This window comes from Melospiza georgiana, chromosome 31 (assembly GCF_028018845.1).
Source record: "Melospiza georgiana isolate bMelGeo1 chromosome 31, bMelGeo1.pri, whole genome shotgun sequence".
NCBI lineage: Eukaryota > Metazoa > Chordata > Aves > Passeriformes > Passerellidae > Melospiza > Melospiza georgiana.
The window spans coordinates 2,885,604-2,900,699 of record NC_080460.1 but is presented as its reverse complement, the minus strand read 5'-3'; the positions used below and the strand labels follow the sequence as shown (position 1 = coordinate 2,900,699).

Below are 15,096 nucleotides of genomic sequence, written 5' to 3'. Positions count from 1 at the left end.
CAAGAACCATCCTGGAAAGGATTCCTGGCCATGATGGGGAATCAAGGGTTGCCTAAATACTCCCTCTGTGCCCAGGGGTCTGTTCACAGGGATGACAAACAGGCAGCTGTCACAGACATCTTTTCGTTAAAAATCTTTCCTTAGGATTTTTCTTCCTGAGAAGCTGCGAGGCCTCAGGAACAAAATGTAAACAATGGTTATCTGCTGCTGTGGAATGCAACAGGTGCATCTGTGATTGGTCTCATGGGGATGTTTGGAATTAATGGCCAATCACAGCCCAGCTGGCTCTCTCTCCAAGCCACAGACCTTTGTAATTTTTTCTTTTCTATTCTTAGCTTAGCTAGCCTTCTGTGATGAAACCTTTTATTCTATTCTTTTAGTGTAGTTTTAATATAATATATATCTTAAAATAATAAATGAAGCCTTCTGAACCATGGAGTCAGATCCTCATCTCTTCCCTCATCCTAAGACCCCTGTGACCATGGTCACAGGCAGGCACAAATGAGAGTCAGTGCTCTGCAGGGCTGCTGTGGCCGTGAGGAGAAACTGCCCCCAGATCTCTGCAGAGGCCAAAGGTGCCAGGGGTGTTTGACTCACTTGGGAAAGATGAGGACACGGCCAGTGGAGCTCAGGGAAGCAACGGGCACCTCCCGGGGAACCACCACGCCCAGCTGCTGGAGAGCCTGCAGCACAGAAATGTGAAAGGTGTCAGCATGCGGGAATCCACAGAATCAGAGGGATTTGGGAAAGCTGCAAAATGCAGGGCTCAGAGACAGCAGAACTGTGATTAGAGCTGAGCAGCAGCCATGAGATTGGTCAGCAGAAAAATTATTTAAACTGTAGAAAAGCAAGGGCAAATAGAACAATGGGCTGTGTATTAACGCTTGTCTAGAATAACTCTCTAAGCTACAGAAAAGTTTATCTAGTGAGATATTAGGAAGGCTAAAGCTTAATAATGGAGCTCTGTGTGTTGTGTTTGAAGACTTACAAGCAGGTATTGTATTTGAAATAAGCAAGCATTGTTTAACCAAAGGTACCTGTGCTTATAGTGATTGGATGGAACTACTGTCAATGTGCTTTTGCATTGTGTGATTGGTCAAGAAGCTTATGAAGTGAATTGTAACATTAAGATCTTGGTCTGCTGCCTGGGATGTGAGCTGCTTGCATCTTCTCATTGTCATAACCATGTAATGAGGCTGATGCTGAAAAATAAAAACAGCTCAAGGTTCTTTCAGCAGCAGCCCCATCTCATTCATGTCTGTAAACAGCCGCCCTTGCCAGCGTCATCAGCACACCCTCAGTATGGCCAAGGCACTCAGGAGAGCAGTTCAGGGCAGGCAGAGCAGGTGGAATCATGCTCCTGGCCAGACCCTGGTGCCCATACACCAGCAGTGCTGGGGAGCTGCTCTGGCTCTGCCCAAGCAGGGGGGAAACAAAAGGCTCACCTTGAGCGTAGCCTTGTCCTGGATCCTCTCCTTGTTCACCTTCTCCAGCAAGTCCGGGTAGAACCTCATCAGCACCGTGCTGCCCTCAATGAGGAGCACACCCACGTGCCTGAGGACCAAGGCCACGCTCACGCCCTTCTCCAGGCAGTGGTACAGCAGGGACATGGTGCCCAGGATGCAGCCCTCTGCCTCTCTCCGCGACACAGAGGCCTCAGTGGCCACCCTGGCGTATTTCAGAGGCTGCAGCTGCTTACCCCCTGCAAAACCACAGAAACGGGAAGGTGCCACGAGGAACTCCCCTGTGGGAACTCAGCGCATCCCTCTGGATGTCCAGAGTTGCCAAGAATCCCGTTAGGGGGCTTGGAGACCCTGGCATGCTGCCCACAACACCTGAAGACTTGATTTTGACCCTTGCAGCAAGCTGGAGGACCTGAAAGTCACACAGGTTTGAATGGTGTAATAACAAAATATGCACAGGGTGAAAATGTAAATTTTAGGATTTTTGGTATGGGGGTTATGGGGACAAGATGGAGGAATCAGGGCATGTCTAGTCCTTCTTCTTCTTGTTCTCCATTTTCTGCAGTGATGTTGGCACTTTGGGATTGGTCTAGAGTAGAAGTGCACTGTCTAACACAGGTGATGGGTATTGGGAATTAAGTGTAAAAATGTTACACGTAGTTTGTAGTATAAGAGGACAACACAGAGTGCCTGTGGCTGCCCTGCTGAGCAGAAAGAAAATTTTACAGATAAGAATTATTAAGCAACCTCAAGATGGAAAAGTGAAGAGTCCAGACTCGTTCTTCAGTTGCATGGGCCGAAGCAGAGACATCCTGCACATCTTGGGGCAGAGAATACCAACAGCAACCGGAGACTTCCCCAGTTCTTGGCCAAAGGCGTTTCCCAGCAGATGCTTTTAGAATTGTGGTGTGATCTACTCCACCCTGGGCCGACAGGGTTAAATGCTCTGTCTTACCAGCCAGGTCATCCTTGTTTTCCCGGTTTTGGCCTCCTCCAAGATTCCTGGCCAGGTGGAACACTGGCCTCTGCAGGATCACAGTCTTGTTCCCCACCACGGTCTCTGTGTGGACCACGTCAAAGGAGCCAAGGGTGGGAATTCGGATCCCCTGGAGCAGAAGGGAAAGGCCCAAAGGGTGAGAATTGGACAGAAGGAAGAGCTGAGGATGATTCCGTCAATGGATGGTGCCTTTTGTCACAGACATCTTTTAGGAAAAATCCTTTCCTTAGGATTTTTCCTCCTGAGAAGCTGGGAGGCCTCAGGAACAAAATGGTTATCTGCTGTTGTGGAACGCAACAGGTGGGTCTGTGATTGATTATTTCTAATTAATGGCCAATCACAGTCAGGTGGCTTGGACTCTCTGTCTGAGACACAAACCTTTGTGATCATTCTTTGCTACTCTATTCTTAGCCAGCCTTCTGATGAAATCCTTTCTTCTATTCTTTTAGTATAGTTTTAATATAATATATATAATAAAATAATAAATCAAGCCTTCTGAAACATGGAGTCAGATCCTCAATCCAAGAACCCCTTTGAACACCGTCACAGCCTTTGACCAAACTTTGCCAACTCCCACTGTTCAGAGGTCAGGACCATGGGGAGAACCCTGGGGAGGAGATGCTGGGGCCTCTTTTTTTCCTTTTCCCACCAAAAAAATCCATGCTACAGTCAGACAGAGGCAGCTCGAGGACAACCCAAGTCTCCAGTGACAATGCCACCTCCCAGAGGTGGCACCACTCTTGCACAAGCTCCCGTTTGTCCCTCAGCAGGGGATTTTGGGGTGGGCTTCCTGCATTCTGGGGAGGGCAAGGGGAACTGCAGGCCATGATCCGTGAGGGGGGCCATGGGGACTCCTCACTGCTCTTCTGGGTGGGCAAAGGAGGATGTTGGTGCTGTCCCAGGGTGTTGGCCCAGGGTGTTGGCCCACCTTGCGCAGCAGCAGCTGCTGTCGGACGTTGCCGGCCACTGCGTCCCAGACAGCCTCTCGCTCTGGAAAACAAGGAAATGCCAGGTGTTGGAGCATCGGGGGGGTTGCACGGTCAGGAGGGATGGAGATGAGAGATCTCTGCAGCCAGGTGGTGGAATTTGGGGTTTATTGCAAAGGGCCCTGCTGGGAGCTGCCAGGCACAGCTCAGAGCAGGCCTGAGAGAGGGAGAGGTAAAGAGAGAGAAGGCAAGAGCGTGGTAAAGAGAGAATGAGAGAGTAAAAGAGAGGATCAGAGGTTCCTCTTACAATACAATAAATCTTCTTCTGGTCATGGAACTTGGAGTTTATTGCAAAGGGCCAAGTGCAGGGCCCTGCTGGGAGCTGCAGCCACAGCTCAGAGCAGGGCTGAGAGAGGGGGAGAGAGGATGAGAGGGTGAGAGAGTAAAAGCATAAGAGAGTAAAAGGGGTAAGAGAGTAAAAGGCAAGAGCTAAGAGACAAGAGGTAAGAGCAAGAGAGTGAAGTTCCCATTACAACACAATAAATCTTCTTCTGTGTTGAATATTCTGATTCTCACTAACCAATGCGGTACAAGATACAAATCCTACAGCATTTCCATACAACCTATAAGAATCATTACATTACCAGCCTGTGTTACATTTTAAACCCTACAAACTCCTCTTTGGGCCCTTCTGCCAAGCTGTAGGGTCTGCTCTGAGCCTTGGAGCTGTCTGCAAGCAGAGGGTGTTGCTCCATCCAAAGGGGATCACCTTCAGCCAGCCACACCATTGTTTTCCAGTTGTTCAGTAACTGAGGGATCTCAAAGCTTGCTTTCATTTCAATCTCGCTTATAGTTTCCATATTCTCAAAATCTTTTGCCAGGCAATCATATTTATAAGGCTTTCCTGTTTCATCTTCCCCAACACCCAGGTTATGCTGTGTTTCTGCTGGCTCTCAGCCTTCCAGCACCCCTTGGGCTGTGTGTCACTGCTGTCCCCAGCTCCAGCTGATTTTCCCTGCATCCCTGTGAGGGCAGCTCCTGCAGCAATGCTCCTGTACCTGTGAGGGTGATGTTGGGCATCATAGGCACGAACTGCATCCCACCCCAGAAATCCATCTGGGATGGGTTCACACCACTGTCAGCAGCCATGGCCTCAGGGGTGAGGATGTTCACCCTCAGTGGTGAAGGATGTTCACCCTCAGAGCTCTCTTCAGAATGCAGAACCCACCACCCTGCAGACCCTCTTGTCCTGCTGTGTCACAGGCTCTGTGTGACATCACAGTCCCACCACTATTCCAGATCAGACTTTTGAAAAATTATGCACTGGCCCTTTAAACGAGGCTTTGCGCCATAAAATCATAAGCCTTGGAGCTTAAGAGTGTGGTTTTGTAGTCCCAGAGAGTGGGTTTGGACCTCAAATCTTTGGTCTGCCAAACGTGGGCTTTCGGGATTTAAAAGTAATGCTCTTCTCCCCAGTTTTGAGGCTTGCATTTTATATATATATTATATATCATATATAATATGTAATATATAATATATTATATATTATATATTACATATTATATATTATATATTATATACTATATATTATTATATAGTATATTTTTATATATATACACATTATATTATAATTTATATATATATACACATATATAAAATAAGGATTTGGGCTTGGAAAGCTCAGTGTGGAGTCTGAGAAATAATCAACAATAATCTTTTGAACCTTGAAACAGTGTTTTGACCTCTACATTTTTCTTTTTCACCTTTTTGTTTAAAATATTTTATTAGTACTTTTTATTAATTAGTATTTTAATAGGGGGGTTTCATTACCCAAGGATTTCTTTCTTCAGGATCCCGTTGTGAGGCACCAGCTCTCAAAGCAAGCAGAGCTCAGTGTTGTGCTAGAGGTTTGTAAGTCAGGGAAAACAGAGACAATAAAATACAGTGAAAAAGATAAATGGCTTGAATTTAGAGACGTTTAAGGAACCACTCAGTGCTTAAACCCCAGTGAATTGATGAATGCTGTAGACTCCTCTGAAGCAACTGGAACACAAAATACCAGATGATAGGATGAAATTGGCTTATAAAGTGAGCAATATTGTGATTTGGAGTGACCTCAAGCCTCCTTAATCTTTAATAGCAAAACCTTTCTGACACCAAGGAAAGCATGATGGATCTTGTATGGCATTCATCTGCCTCTTGAAAGATGTCAAAAGCTACTTGGGAGAGTTTATCCAACTCCAGTCTTCAGTGATCAGAGATGCCAAGGGGATTAAGGAGGGAATTTGACACAGTCAGAGGTGTTATATTTTGGGAAGATAAACTAGACATCAAACCCAGCGATTTAAAGTAATTAGAGAGAATGAGGGCAACCTTAAAGCAATTTGGGAGGGAAGCAAAAGTAAAGGTTTCTTCCAAGGTGTCACAGCACACAGAGAAGTCTGGGGTAGATAAAGGCCTGGAAAGCTGACCCATTGATTACTGGGGAAAAGGAAGAGGATGTGTTACAGACTGGGTGTGTGGCTGTATTTTGGGACTTGATATTCTGGTATTGTAAAACTAGATTACTTTGCTATAGTGGAACTCGGTATTCTGGTATTTTGAAACTGGGGTGCTCCGGCACTAGACCATAGCTGCTGATTCAGCCTGGAACAGCACCGCTGAAGCAGACTGGCCAAAAATCTCAGATATGCGAGGTAGACATGTTAAAAACGGGAACGGGATGCCGGTCCTAAAGTGATTTCAGCATTTATTATAAAAAAAAGAAAGGCCTAAAGCAAGGGGGCCTGCGGGCCGAGCAGGAGCGTTCCCCGCCCGCGCACCGGGACCGGACGCGCCGTGACGCCACAGCCGGAAGCACATTTTCATTACTATTAAACTTTTTTATTACTATTAAACTTTTAACATTTTAAAAACAAGCGATTGGCGTTCTCCACACCCGCGGCCCCGCCCGCCCCCGGCACCGGACGCGCCGTGACGCCACTGCCGGAAGCGCCTCGGTGCCATCGCTGCCCGCAGCCCCGGCGGCCGCTCCGTGCCGGTACCGGTGCCGGTGCCGGCCATGAGCAAGCGCAAAGCTCCCCAGGAGAGCCTCAATGAAGGCATCACCGATTTCCTCATCGGTAGGTGTGCGCGCTCGCTCGGGTCTGTGGGTGGGAAGGGCCGCGGCTCGGCTGCTCTCACCGCGGTTCTCCCGCAGAGCTCGCCAACTACGAGCGCAACGTGAACCGGGCCATCCACAAGTACAACGCGTACAGGTACCGCTCCCTTCCCCTCACGCCGTGCCCCGTGCCGGGCTCCAGCCCGTTCCGGGCGCTGACCGGCACCGCTCCGCAGGAAAGCGGCCTCGGTCATATCTCGGTATCCCAGCAAGATACAGAGTGGGGCTGAAGCCAAGAAGCTGGTAAGTGCTCGTGTGTCTGGCTGCCCCGGGAGGAGCTGGGCAGCCGGAGCGGGGATGAGGTGCCCGGGGGTTCGTGGCCAGTGGAGATGAGGTGCCCGGAGCTCCTGGGAAGCGTTGGGGCAGATGGAGCGGGGATGAGGTGCCCGGAGCTCCTGGGAAGCGTGGGGGCAGATGGAGCGGGGATGAGGTGCCCGGAGCTCCTGGGAAAGATGGGGGGCAGCTGGAGCGGGGATGAGGTGCCGGGGGTTCCTGGGGAGCAAGGATGAAGTGCCCGGGGTTCCTGGGAAGTGTTGGGGGCAGTTGGAACAGGGATGAGGTGCTCGGGGTTCCTAGGGAACAGGGATGAGGTGCCGGGGGTTCCTGGGAAGAATGGGGGGTAGCCGGAGTGGGGATGAGGTACTGGGAATTCCTGGGAAGCGTGGGGGCAGCCAGGGCAGGGATAAGGTTCCTGGCGAGCGGGGATGAGGTGCCAGGAATTCCTGGGGGAAGGATGGGGTGCAGCCAGAGCAGGGATGAGGTGCCCGGCGTTCCTGGGCAGTGGGGATGAGGTGCCCAGGGTTCCGGGAAGCCTTGGGGGCAGCCAGAGTGGGGATGAGGTGCCCGGCGTTCCTGGGAAGCCTTGGGGGCAGCCTCGCTTCTCCCAGCACCTCTTTCCGCTACCCCAGTCAGAGTTTGGGGACACGGACCAGGTGTGGCCACTGTGGGGGTTCCAGAGCTGGAACTGGGCATCCCATCTGAGCCTCTGCCTGTGAAAATGTCTTTCCCCTTTGCTTTCACTCCTTTGTTAATTCAGAGGTCTTGAGCAGTAAGAATCAAAGCCTTGTTCAAACTTATTGCTGGATAAACTTGATATAACCCTTGCATTACAGTGTTTATGTCATTTATGTTGTACCCTTGAATTCTTGTGTTCTTTTATGCTCCAATATTTTATTGTGGTCTTGGGTGCCCCGTAGTTCTTTCTAGACTCTTAAATTCTAGGGAGTTTTCCTTGCTTCCCACATATAATGACTTTAAGTGATTTTTGAGTTAACTTGTTTGTACTCACCCCCCAATATTTAGGATGGAGTGGGTGCTAAAATAGCTGAAAAGATAGATGAGTTCTTATCCACTGGAAAGCTACGCAAATTGGAAAAGGTGAGTGTCTTTCTCCTGTTCTGTATTTCTCAATAGCTGCTTTTTTTGATAACTTGCAAACTAGTCTGTGTGCTCTGCACATTTCTGTTGTCTCTGGAGACTCTTAGGAGTGGTGGTATGATAAGTAGAAATCAAGGATTGAGAAGCCTCAAAACTGTCTATTTATTAAAATATTTTGGCTTACATAATCAGCATGTGCAGGTCTTCTGTCAGAAGTGGAGATCTTGCTGGAAGGCTCTGGAGTTTGTGCTTTAATCCTGCTCACTTTAGCATGGCCAGTTGGGGGTTTCCAGGCTAGTTACATGTGGCATTATTGTAAGGCTTGGTGCTGTTTTGTAGTGAACCTCTCAACCAGAGTCTGACTGAGCTCTTTTATCTTCTTAAGGTTTCATTTTGTTTGTTTATTTCACTGTTTTGGTTTTGTAGATTCGGCAGGATGATACAAGCTCTTCTATCAATTTCCTGACGCGAGTCACTGGCATTGGGTAAAAGTTTCTTGGGGTGTTTTTAGGGCTTTTTTTTTTTCCTTTCTCCTGTTCATTTGATGGAATTATGAGCAGAATTTGGATGATTGCACATAATGAAGGGAATGAGCCGGAGCTGCTGATGTAATGCCCACACTGACACACTGTAGTTGTGATTATGGGATTGAATGAGACAAAAGGGTGGAGAATGATGAATTCCAGACTTTCTGGTTGAGGAGTATGAGTGGGAACCTTCCTGAGAGGGGAAAGAGAGAGGTGTGGGTCAAGAATGGAACTGTGGAAGTGAGACTCTGACTTCAAGGTTTTTGTAAAAGGAGAAGCAGAGCCTTGAAGGAGACAACAAAACAAAAACAAACTTAAACTTAAAAAGCCCATGAGAACTCTGCTGCAATGTTATCATGCATTTGGTATTACTGTCTGAAGCAATATTGCCTATTTGCTGTCACTTTTTTTAATTTCCTACAATTATACATCACTGTATAGTTATATCAATGCTAAAAAATGTGCAGGCCAAGCTTTGGATCTCTGCTGACCAAAAGCATTAACTGAAAATGAGCGTGCTGAAAAGATGTAAGCATCACAAGCAACCTCAGTCTTAAAAAAACAACCCACACTTATAAATAATGTCCTGTTTGGTGTTGTAAGATTCTTGCTGTTCCTGATGCCAGATTCCCTTGTTTCTTTGCAGTCCTGCTGCTGCCAGGAAATTTGTTGAGGAAGGAATTAAGACTTTAGAAGGTAAGTGTGAATATGAGGCCTTGCTTCACACTCCAGTAATTTCTTTTTCTGTCAAGCTGCCTCTTCCACAGTGGTATTTTCAACAAATATGCCCTAGGCTTTGAGGAGGGTGTGTAAAATGCTAAAGCTGGTGCACAGGCTTAAGGCATTTCATACAAATATTCATATATATACATATTTCATGCATATATTCACATATATACATATTTCATACATATATTCATATATAGACATGTTTCATATATAGACAGATTTCATACATATATTCATATATATACATATTTCATACATATATTTTCATATAAAGTACATGCAGGTTACATGGAAGGTAACAAGGATTTTGGCTTTTTGGTGGTCTGTTAAATCTTGTTGGAAATGCTCTGTGCATCCTATCAGCTGCTATGTGGGTAATTTGAAATTCCCTCCTTTGAGGTTGCATTCTCTTTATGTGCATCATCTTAGCATTGATAGAAACTTACTGTAAGATGTTTACTCCTCGGTTAATTATTTTGTTTGAATTTTTTTTCTAGATCTAAGAAAAATTGAGCACAAGCTGACCCATCACCAGCGAATTGGGTTGAAGTAAGCTTTCTTGGGTACAAGTGCTTGGTGTTTCTAGTGACTCCTTCAGACACCAGGGTGTAATGTGAGGTTACTCAGGCTGAGTAAGGGTCTCTCTGTGCTCTACATTCTGCCTTTCAGCAGTTATTTAGAGCTTTTGTTGCATTTGGATTAGAAGGCTTGGGCAGTTAATATCAAGTGACTGCCTCAGTTAGCTTGTGGAGAATCACTTTAGCAAGGTTGTGGAGTTGTTTCTTCACAATCTGCATAAAAGTGGCCCAGGCTGGTTTTTTATGTGCTGTGAACAAGGTAACCTTTGCATGTCTGAACTTGAGAACGTTGTGTTTGTCCCTCAGTATTCATCAGCTTCAGTGTTGTTTGTTGAGTGTCTTTGCTGTGGTGGTTTTGGAGGAACTATAGCTGTGCTTGTCAGAAGCTGCAGGTGAACCAAATAAAGCCAAAAATGTTTCACTTGCCCTCTTTTTCTCCACAATCCAGCAGCTTGCTGACAATTTGAGTTTTACAGTGAAGGCAGATATATCTGGAGCTGTATTTGAGTTGAGAGCTTCCATTTATCTCCTTCCCATGGGGAACCTGCTTGCTGGTGGGCTGAGTCTTGTCAGGAACATTTTCAGAGGGCTGTGTAAACATTAAGCATTTATTTATGTGGTAATCCCTCTCCCACCTCACAGCAGCTCTTTGTGTACAGTGGAAATACTGAAACCACGTTCTGAGCATTGTCAGACTCACAGCTGTGAGTTTTTACTGTCACCTTGCAAGATTGCTAAGATGTTTAATGAGAGGAGCTTTTTGTGATGTGACAGTAGAGTTAGTTAGTATTCTTTCCTCTGCTATACATTTAATTGACTAAAATTTTAAGATGCTGCCCCTACCACTCTTTCAGGTACCTCTATTTTTATATTTGCAGATACTTTGAAGATTTTGAGAAAAGAATCCCAAGGGAAGAAATGCTGCAAATGCAGGTAAAAAAATCTCATTGTTAAGAATGTGATGTAGTGATGGCCAGTGAATGACTGACCACTTCTAAACACATTTCTTTCCTTTTCACATAGGAAATTGTGCTCAAAGAGATAGAGAAACTGGACCCAAGCTATATTGCTACAGTATGTGGCAGTTTTAGGCGAGGTTGGTACTCTGTGATCTTGTTTTCTTTATTTTGGGATAACAAAAAGACAAGTTACTGTGTGTGTGTTGTTCTTCTTGACAGACTGTGCTGGAACCTGGCCTTTCCTGTTGGTATTGTCTTGTCTAGCTAGTTCAGTGATGAGACACCAGAATAAATCCTTGCTTCTCCATCCTTCCCCCATAAAGAGCAATATCTTGTAACATGAATTGCTTCCTTTGTTTTTACATTACCAACATTTTCACTTCATTGCTATAGAGTACAGCAAGAAATTCTTGGATATTTTATGAATGAGAATATAAACTTTTGATGAAAGAACAAAATTCTTTTACTTTAGGATTATTTTTTGTTTTGCTAATGTCTCTAATAGTGACATTCCCTGCTAGAAAATCATGTTTACAAGAGGTAAGATGTATGTTCAGCAATATTAGTATATTGAATTTTTCTTTGCTTCTTTCTTGCCCAGGTGCAGAGTCAAGTGGTGACATGGATGTTCTCCTGACCCATCCCAGTTTCACATCAGAATCAACCAAACAGGTGCTTTTCTCAGATGCCACAGATCAGAACTGTACATTGCATACAGTCTCAGACTTGTATTGCAGCTTTTTGTGGTTTTATATTTACTAAAATATTGAAATTTTCCCTTGGAATGCCCTGTTTATTTTGAGGAGTTATAATTCTTTCTCAGATCATTGTATTATGTTGTGTTTCTCTTGCAGAATTAGTCAATATGTTTATTTTTACCCTTCTCTCCTTCTTCCTGTCACACATATTCCCCCACCCTTTGAATTCCTATGCTTTAACAATGCAGAACTGTAAAGCTAGCTGGATTAAAGGTAGTCTGATTATTTCTTTATTTTGGCTACCAAAATAATTTAGCTGATAGGAGACTGTCCTGCTGCCCTTGGAATCTTTTGGGACCAACTCTGAAGCAGTATTAATGACAGTGTTGTTTATTTTTTTCTTATGTTCCTTCTATAGATTTGTTGTTTAAAAGCTGAATTAAATTTGTCATTTCCAACTAAAGGCAATCTCAGTATTGGTGGAAATTGTTTTTATCTTGCACAACTGTAATTTTATCAGCTTTTTCCCATTATTTTTGTTACATTTTTTTCCACTTTCATGTAGAGTAGTACATATAATTATAATGATGTCCTGTACTTATTGGAGCCTCTATCTAGTAAATATAGGTAAGATATTCTTGTTATTTGTGAAGTAATTTCTTCTTCTTTCTTACCATTGTTCCCAGTCAAAACTTTTGCATAAAGTTGTAGAACAGCTGGAAAAAGTCCACTTTATCACAGATATGCTGTCTAAAGGGGACACCAAATTCATGGTAAGAGCTTTTTTTGGTGGTGCAGGATGTTGTGGGGGGATTTATTTTCCTGACAGAAGTCAGGATGAATACAATTGCTTGTGCTGCTGGAGCTGGGGGTGATGTGGGTTTGTTTTTTTAATTCTGCTTGCACCTCATAAGAATTTCCTGCAGGTAATTCTTATGGCGAGATTTCAGTATTAGAAAGTTTAATACACAGTATTATTATTATTATTATTAAATATTATTATATAAATACACAGTGTTTATTAGAAAATAAACGCACAGATATTTGTGTAGTTCTGAACTCTGCTGACACAACCTTCATCACATAATGTCAATTTTATCCTGGGACCTCATCACTTCTTCAGTTGCACCAGTGACCACTTTTGTAATTGTCCTCAGGATCTTGGAAACATTTAGCTTTGATCTCAAAACTGTGTTTACCTGATTTTGTCTAATATATAATTTTGTCTCCTTTTGTGTCAGTTTTGCTGCAGAACAGATTTAATGGATAAGCTACTAGACCTAGGATATAATAGAGATTATGTGGGATGCCTAAAGCAAGTAATGAATTGCAAAAACGTTAATTTTTTAGATCCCATGCTGACAGTGCAGGGCTTTTTTTCTTTTCTTAACCTGCTGATATTTGTGCATACTGAAAAGCCTGATAATAATGACAGGAAATGAGGATTTTTCCTGGTGCAATAAAAATTTAAGCAGCAGTTGTATGTTACACTGAACAGTTCTCACAACAGTGTAAAATAGTGATTCGCTGTATTCTGATATCTGGCTGCTCCAGTAAAATATTTATTCTGTTCAGCAGGGATTTAACTTTGCTTTCCAGGATGGCTGAGGATTGTTTAGAGGTTTTTTTAGGGGTGGGGAGGTAAAGATGGTTCTCAAATCTGTTGAATTTCATCTGAATTTGTCTCCTGCCTTATTTCCTCACAGGGTGTCTGCCAGCTGCCAGATAAAGAGGATGGAACAGCTTATCCACACCGCAGGATTGATATCAGGTACATGCACCAAACCCCCCCAGTTCAGCTGTCTGCCACAGAGGAGGCATTTGCATAAAATTTTCATTCAGATATCTACTTCTGTGTTCATAACATGGCCATTTGCTATTTTTCTAATGCCTTTGAAATGTGGCAGCCACTGGACAACTGCCAGCAATTACAACAGGTTATCAGCAATAATGCTGTGCTTCAAATCATGATGTTCTGATAGAATATCAGAATTGTGTCCTGTTTTGTCATCGTGCTTTGACACTGATTCTGTGCAGGAGTGCAAGCACCATGACCAGGTAGTTGTAACTTCTGGGGAAGGGTAGATAGGCTGAACCTTCCTTTCATATGCAGTTCCTTCCACTTTTGCATCTGGTTTGTGGGAAAATTAAATGTACAGAGCTGCAGGATGTACACACATGAACACAGAGTAAACCTACACGTGTCTGAATACTGAATTTTAAATTGTATTTGTTCTAAGTCTTCCCTTTTCCTTTTTCTTCTAGGCTTATCCCAAAAGATCAGTATTACTGTGGTGTGCTGTATTTCACAGGCAGTGATATATTCAATAAGAACATGAGAGCTCATGCCCTGGAGATGGGTTTCACCATCAATGAGTACACAATACGTCGCTTGGGTGTTACTGGTCAGTCTGAGTTCTTGCACAGAGCCTCCTTTTTACTCCTTTCTGCTCCTTTCTACTCCTTTCTGCTCCTTTCTACTCCTTTCTACTCTTTCTACTCTTTTCTACTCCTTTCTGCTCTCCCTACTCTCCCTGCTCTCCCTACTCTTACTCTTTCTACTCCTTTCTACTCTTTCTACTCCTTTCTACTCCTTTCTACTCCTTTCTACTCCTTTCTACTCCTTTCTACTCTTTCTACTCCTTTCTACTCTTTCTACTCCTTTCTACTCCTTTCTGCTCTCCCTACTCTCCTACTTTCCAAGTTATGCATTTTGTGTGGTCTCCTCCAATTGGTTGCAATTGTTTTTTGGAAGCACTTCTGATAAATGCAATATTTTGTGGAATTTTTCACAGTGTCCTTTTTGATATTGGGCACCATTACAAGCAAGAAGGTGCAGCCTGCTTACACAAGGTTGTCTCTTTGGGCCTCCTAATCTACTTAAAGTCTTAGTGATTTAAAGATTTATTTTTTTCTGTGCTGTGCACAGCACATATTTGGTTTCCTCCTCTTCTCACAGGGTATATCATGTCCTTTAGTTGCTTTGCTTTGGAGGAGGGTTGTCTATATAAACCCACACACAATTATAAATTTATTTACCTGCATAACCACATGGCCCAAAGTTAATTCATTATTTCCTTTGATATTAATAAGAATCAGCATGTAAACACTATGAAAATTATGAAAATTTTGTTCTGGGTGGTTTCTTCAGGTTTTTTTTACCAGTTTTGTCTTAATCTTGCCATGCATTTGGCATTTCTGAATGGTACAGACTTTTCCACCTTTCAGATATCCTGTGTCGTTTGCTTGCAGGAGTTGCTGGAGAGGCCCTGCCTGTGGAATGTGAAAAAGACATTTTTGATTATATCCAGTGGAAATACCGAGAGCCAAAGGACCGGAGTGAATAACAAACTGCTTGTTATTATAGAGCCAACAGAGATATTTTCATAGCTTCTACAAAGATGTGAAAGTGCATAGTCTTACCTTGAACATTACTTGAAAAACTCTCTGTTACTGTGGCACTTGAACAGAACAGAATGTGTCATGAAGATAAATCCTGTGAGATTTCACTTTTGTGAAGTCACAGAATAATTTGAGCTGGTAGGAACCCCTAAATGTCATTTTGTCCAGTCCCCCTGCCATGAGCAGGGGTTCTTTGACTAGAGAAGATTGCTTAGAGCCCCATCTTTGACTAGGGAAGATTACTTAGAGTCCAATCTGCCCTTGAATGTTTCCAGGGATG

General features: G+C 44.0%; 1 protein-coding gene across 1 annotated transcript; it reads left to right on the top strand.

The window, feature by feature from the left end:
- The first annotated feature begins 6,384 nt into the window (after positions 1–6,384).
- Positions 6,385–14,864, top strand: POLB (DNA polymerase beta). The gene is made up of 14 exons (XM_058042540.1): positions 6,385–6,508; positions 6,586–6,643; positions 6,723–6,789; positions 7,849–7,923; positions 8,350–8,408; positions 9,097–9,146; positions 9,677–9,728; positions 10,636–10,690; positions 10,781–10,853; positions 11,318–11,388; positions 12,101–12,187; positions 13,121–13,185; positions 13,680–13,819; positions 14,667–14,864. Exons 1-14 carry the CDS (start codon positions 6,448–6,450, stop codon positions 14,759–14,761), a joined length of 1,008 nt encoding a protein of 335 aa, XP_057898523.1. The 5' UTR covers positions 6,385–6,447; the 3' UTR covers positions 14,762–14,864.
- The last annotated feature ends 232 nt before the right edge of the window (positions 14,865–15,096 follow it).

Bases quoted from the DNA above. Each gene is read 5' to 3' on its own strand.
- POLB (XM_058042540.1), top strand. From the start codon at position 6,448: ATGAGCAAGCGCAAAGCTCCCCAGGAGAGCCTCAATGAAGGCATCACC. The intron at 10,854-11,317 runs GTTGGTACTCTG...TTTCTTGCCCAG, and splicing joins ATGTGGCAGTTTTAGGCGAG to GTGCAGAGTCAAGTGGTGAC. The intron at 13,820-14,666 runs GTCAGTCTGAGT...GTTTGCTTGCAG, and splicing joins ACGTCGCTTGGGTGTTACTG to GAGTTGCTGGAGAGGCCCTG.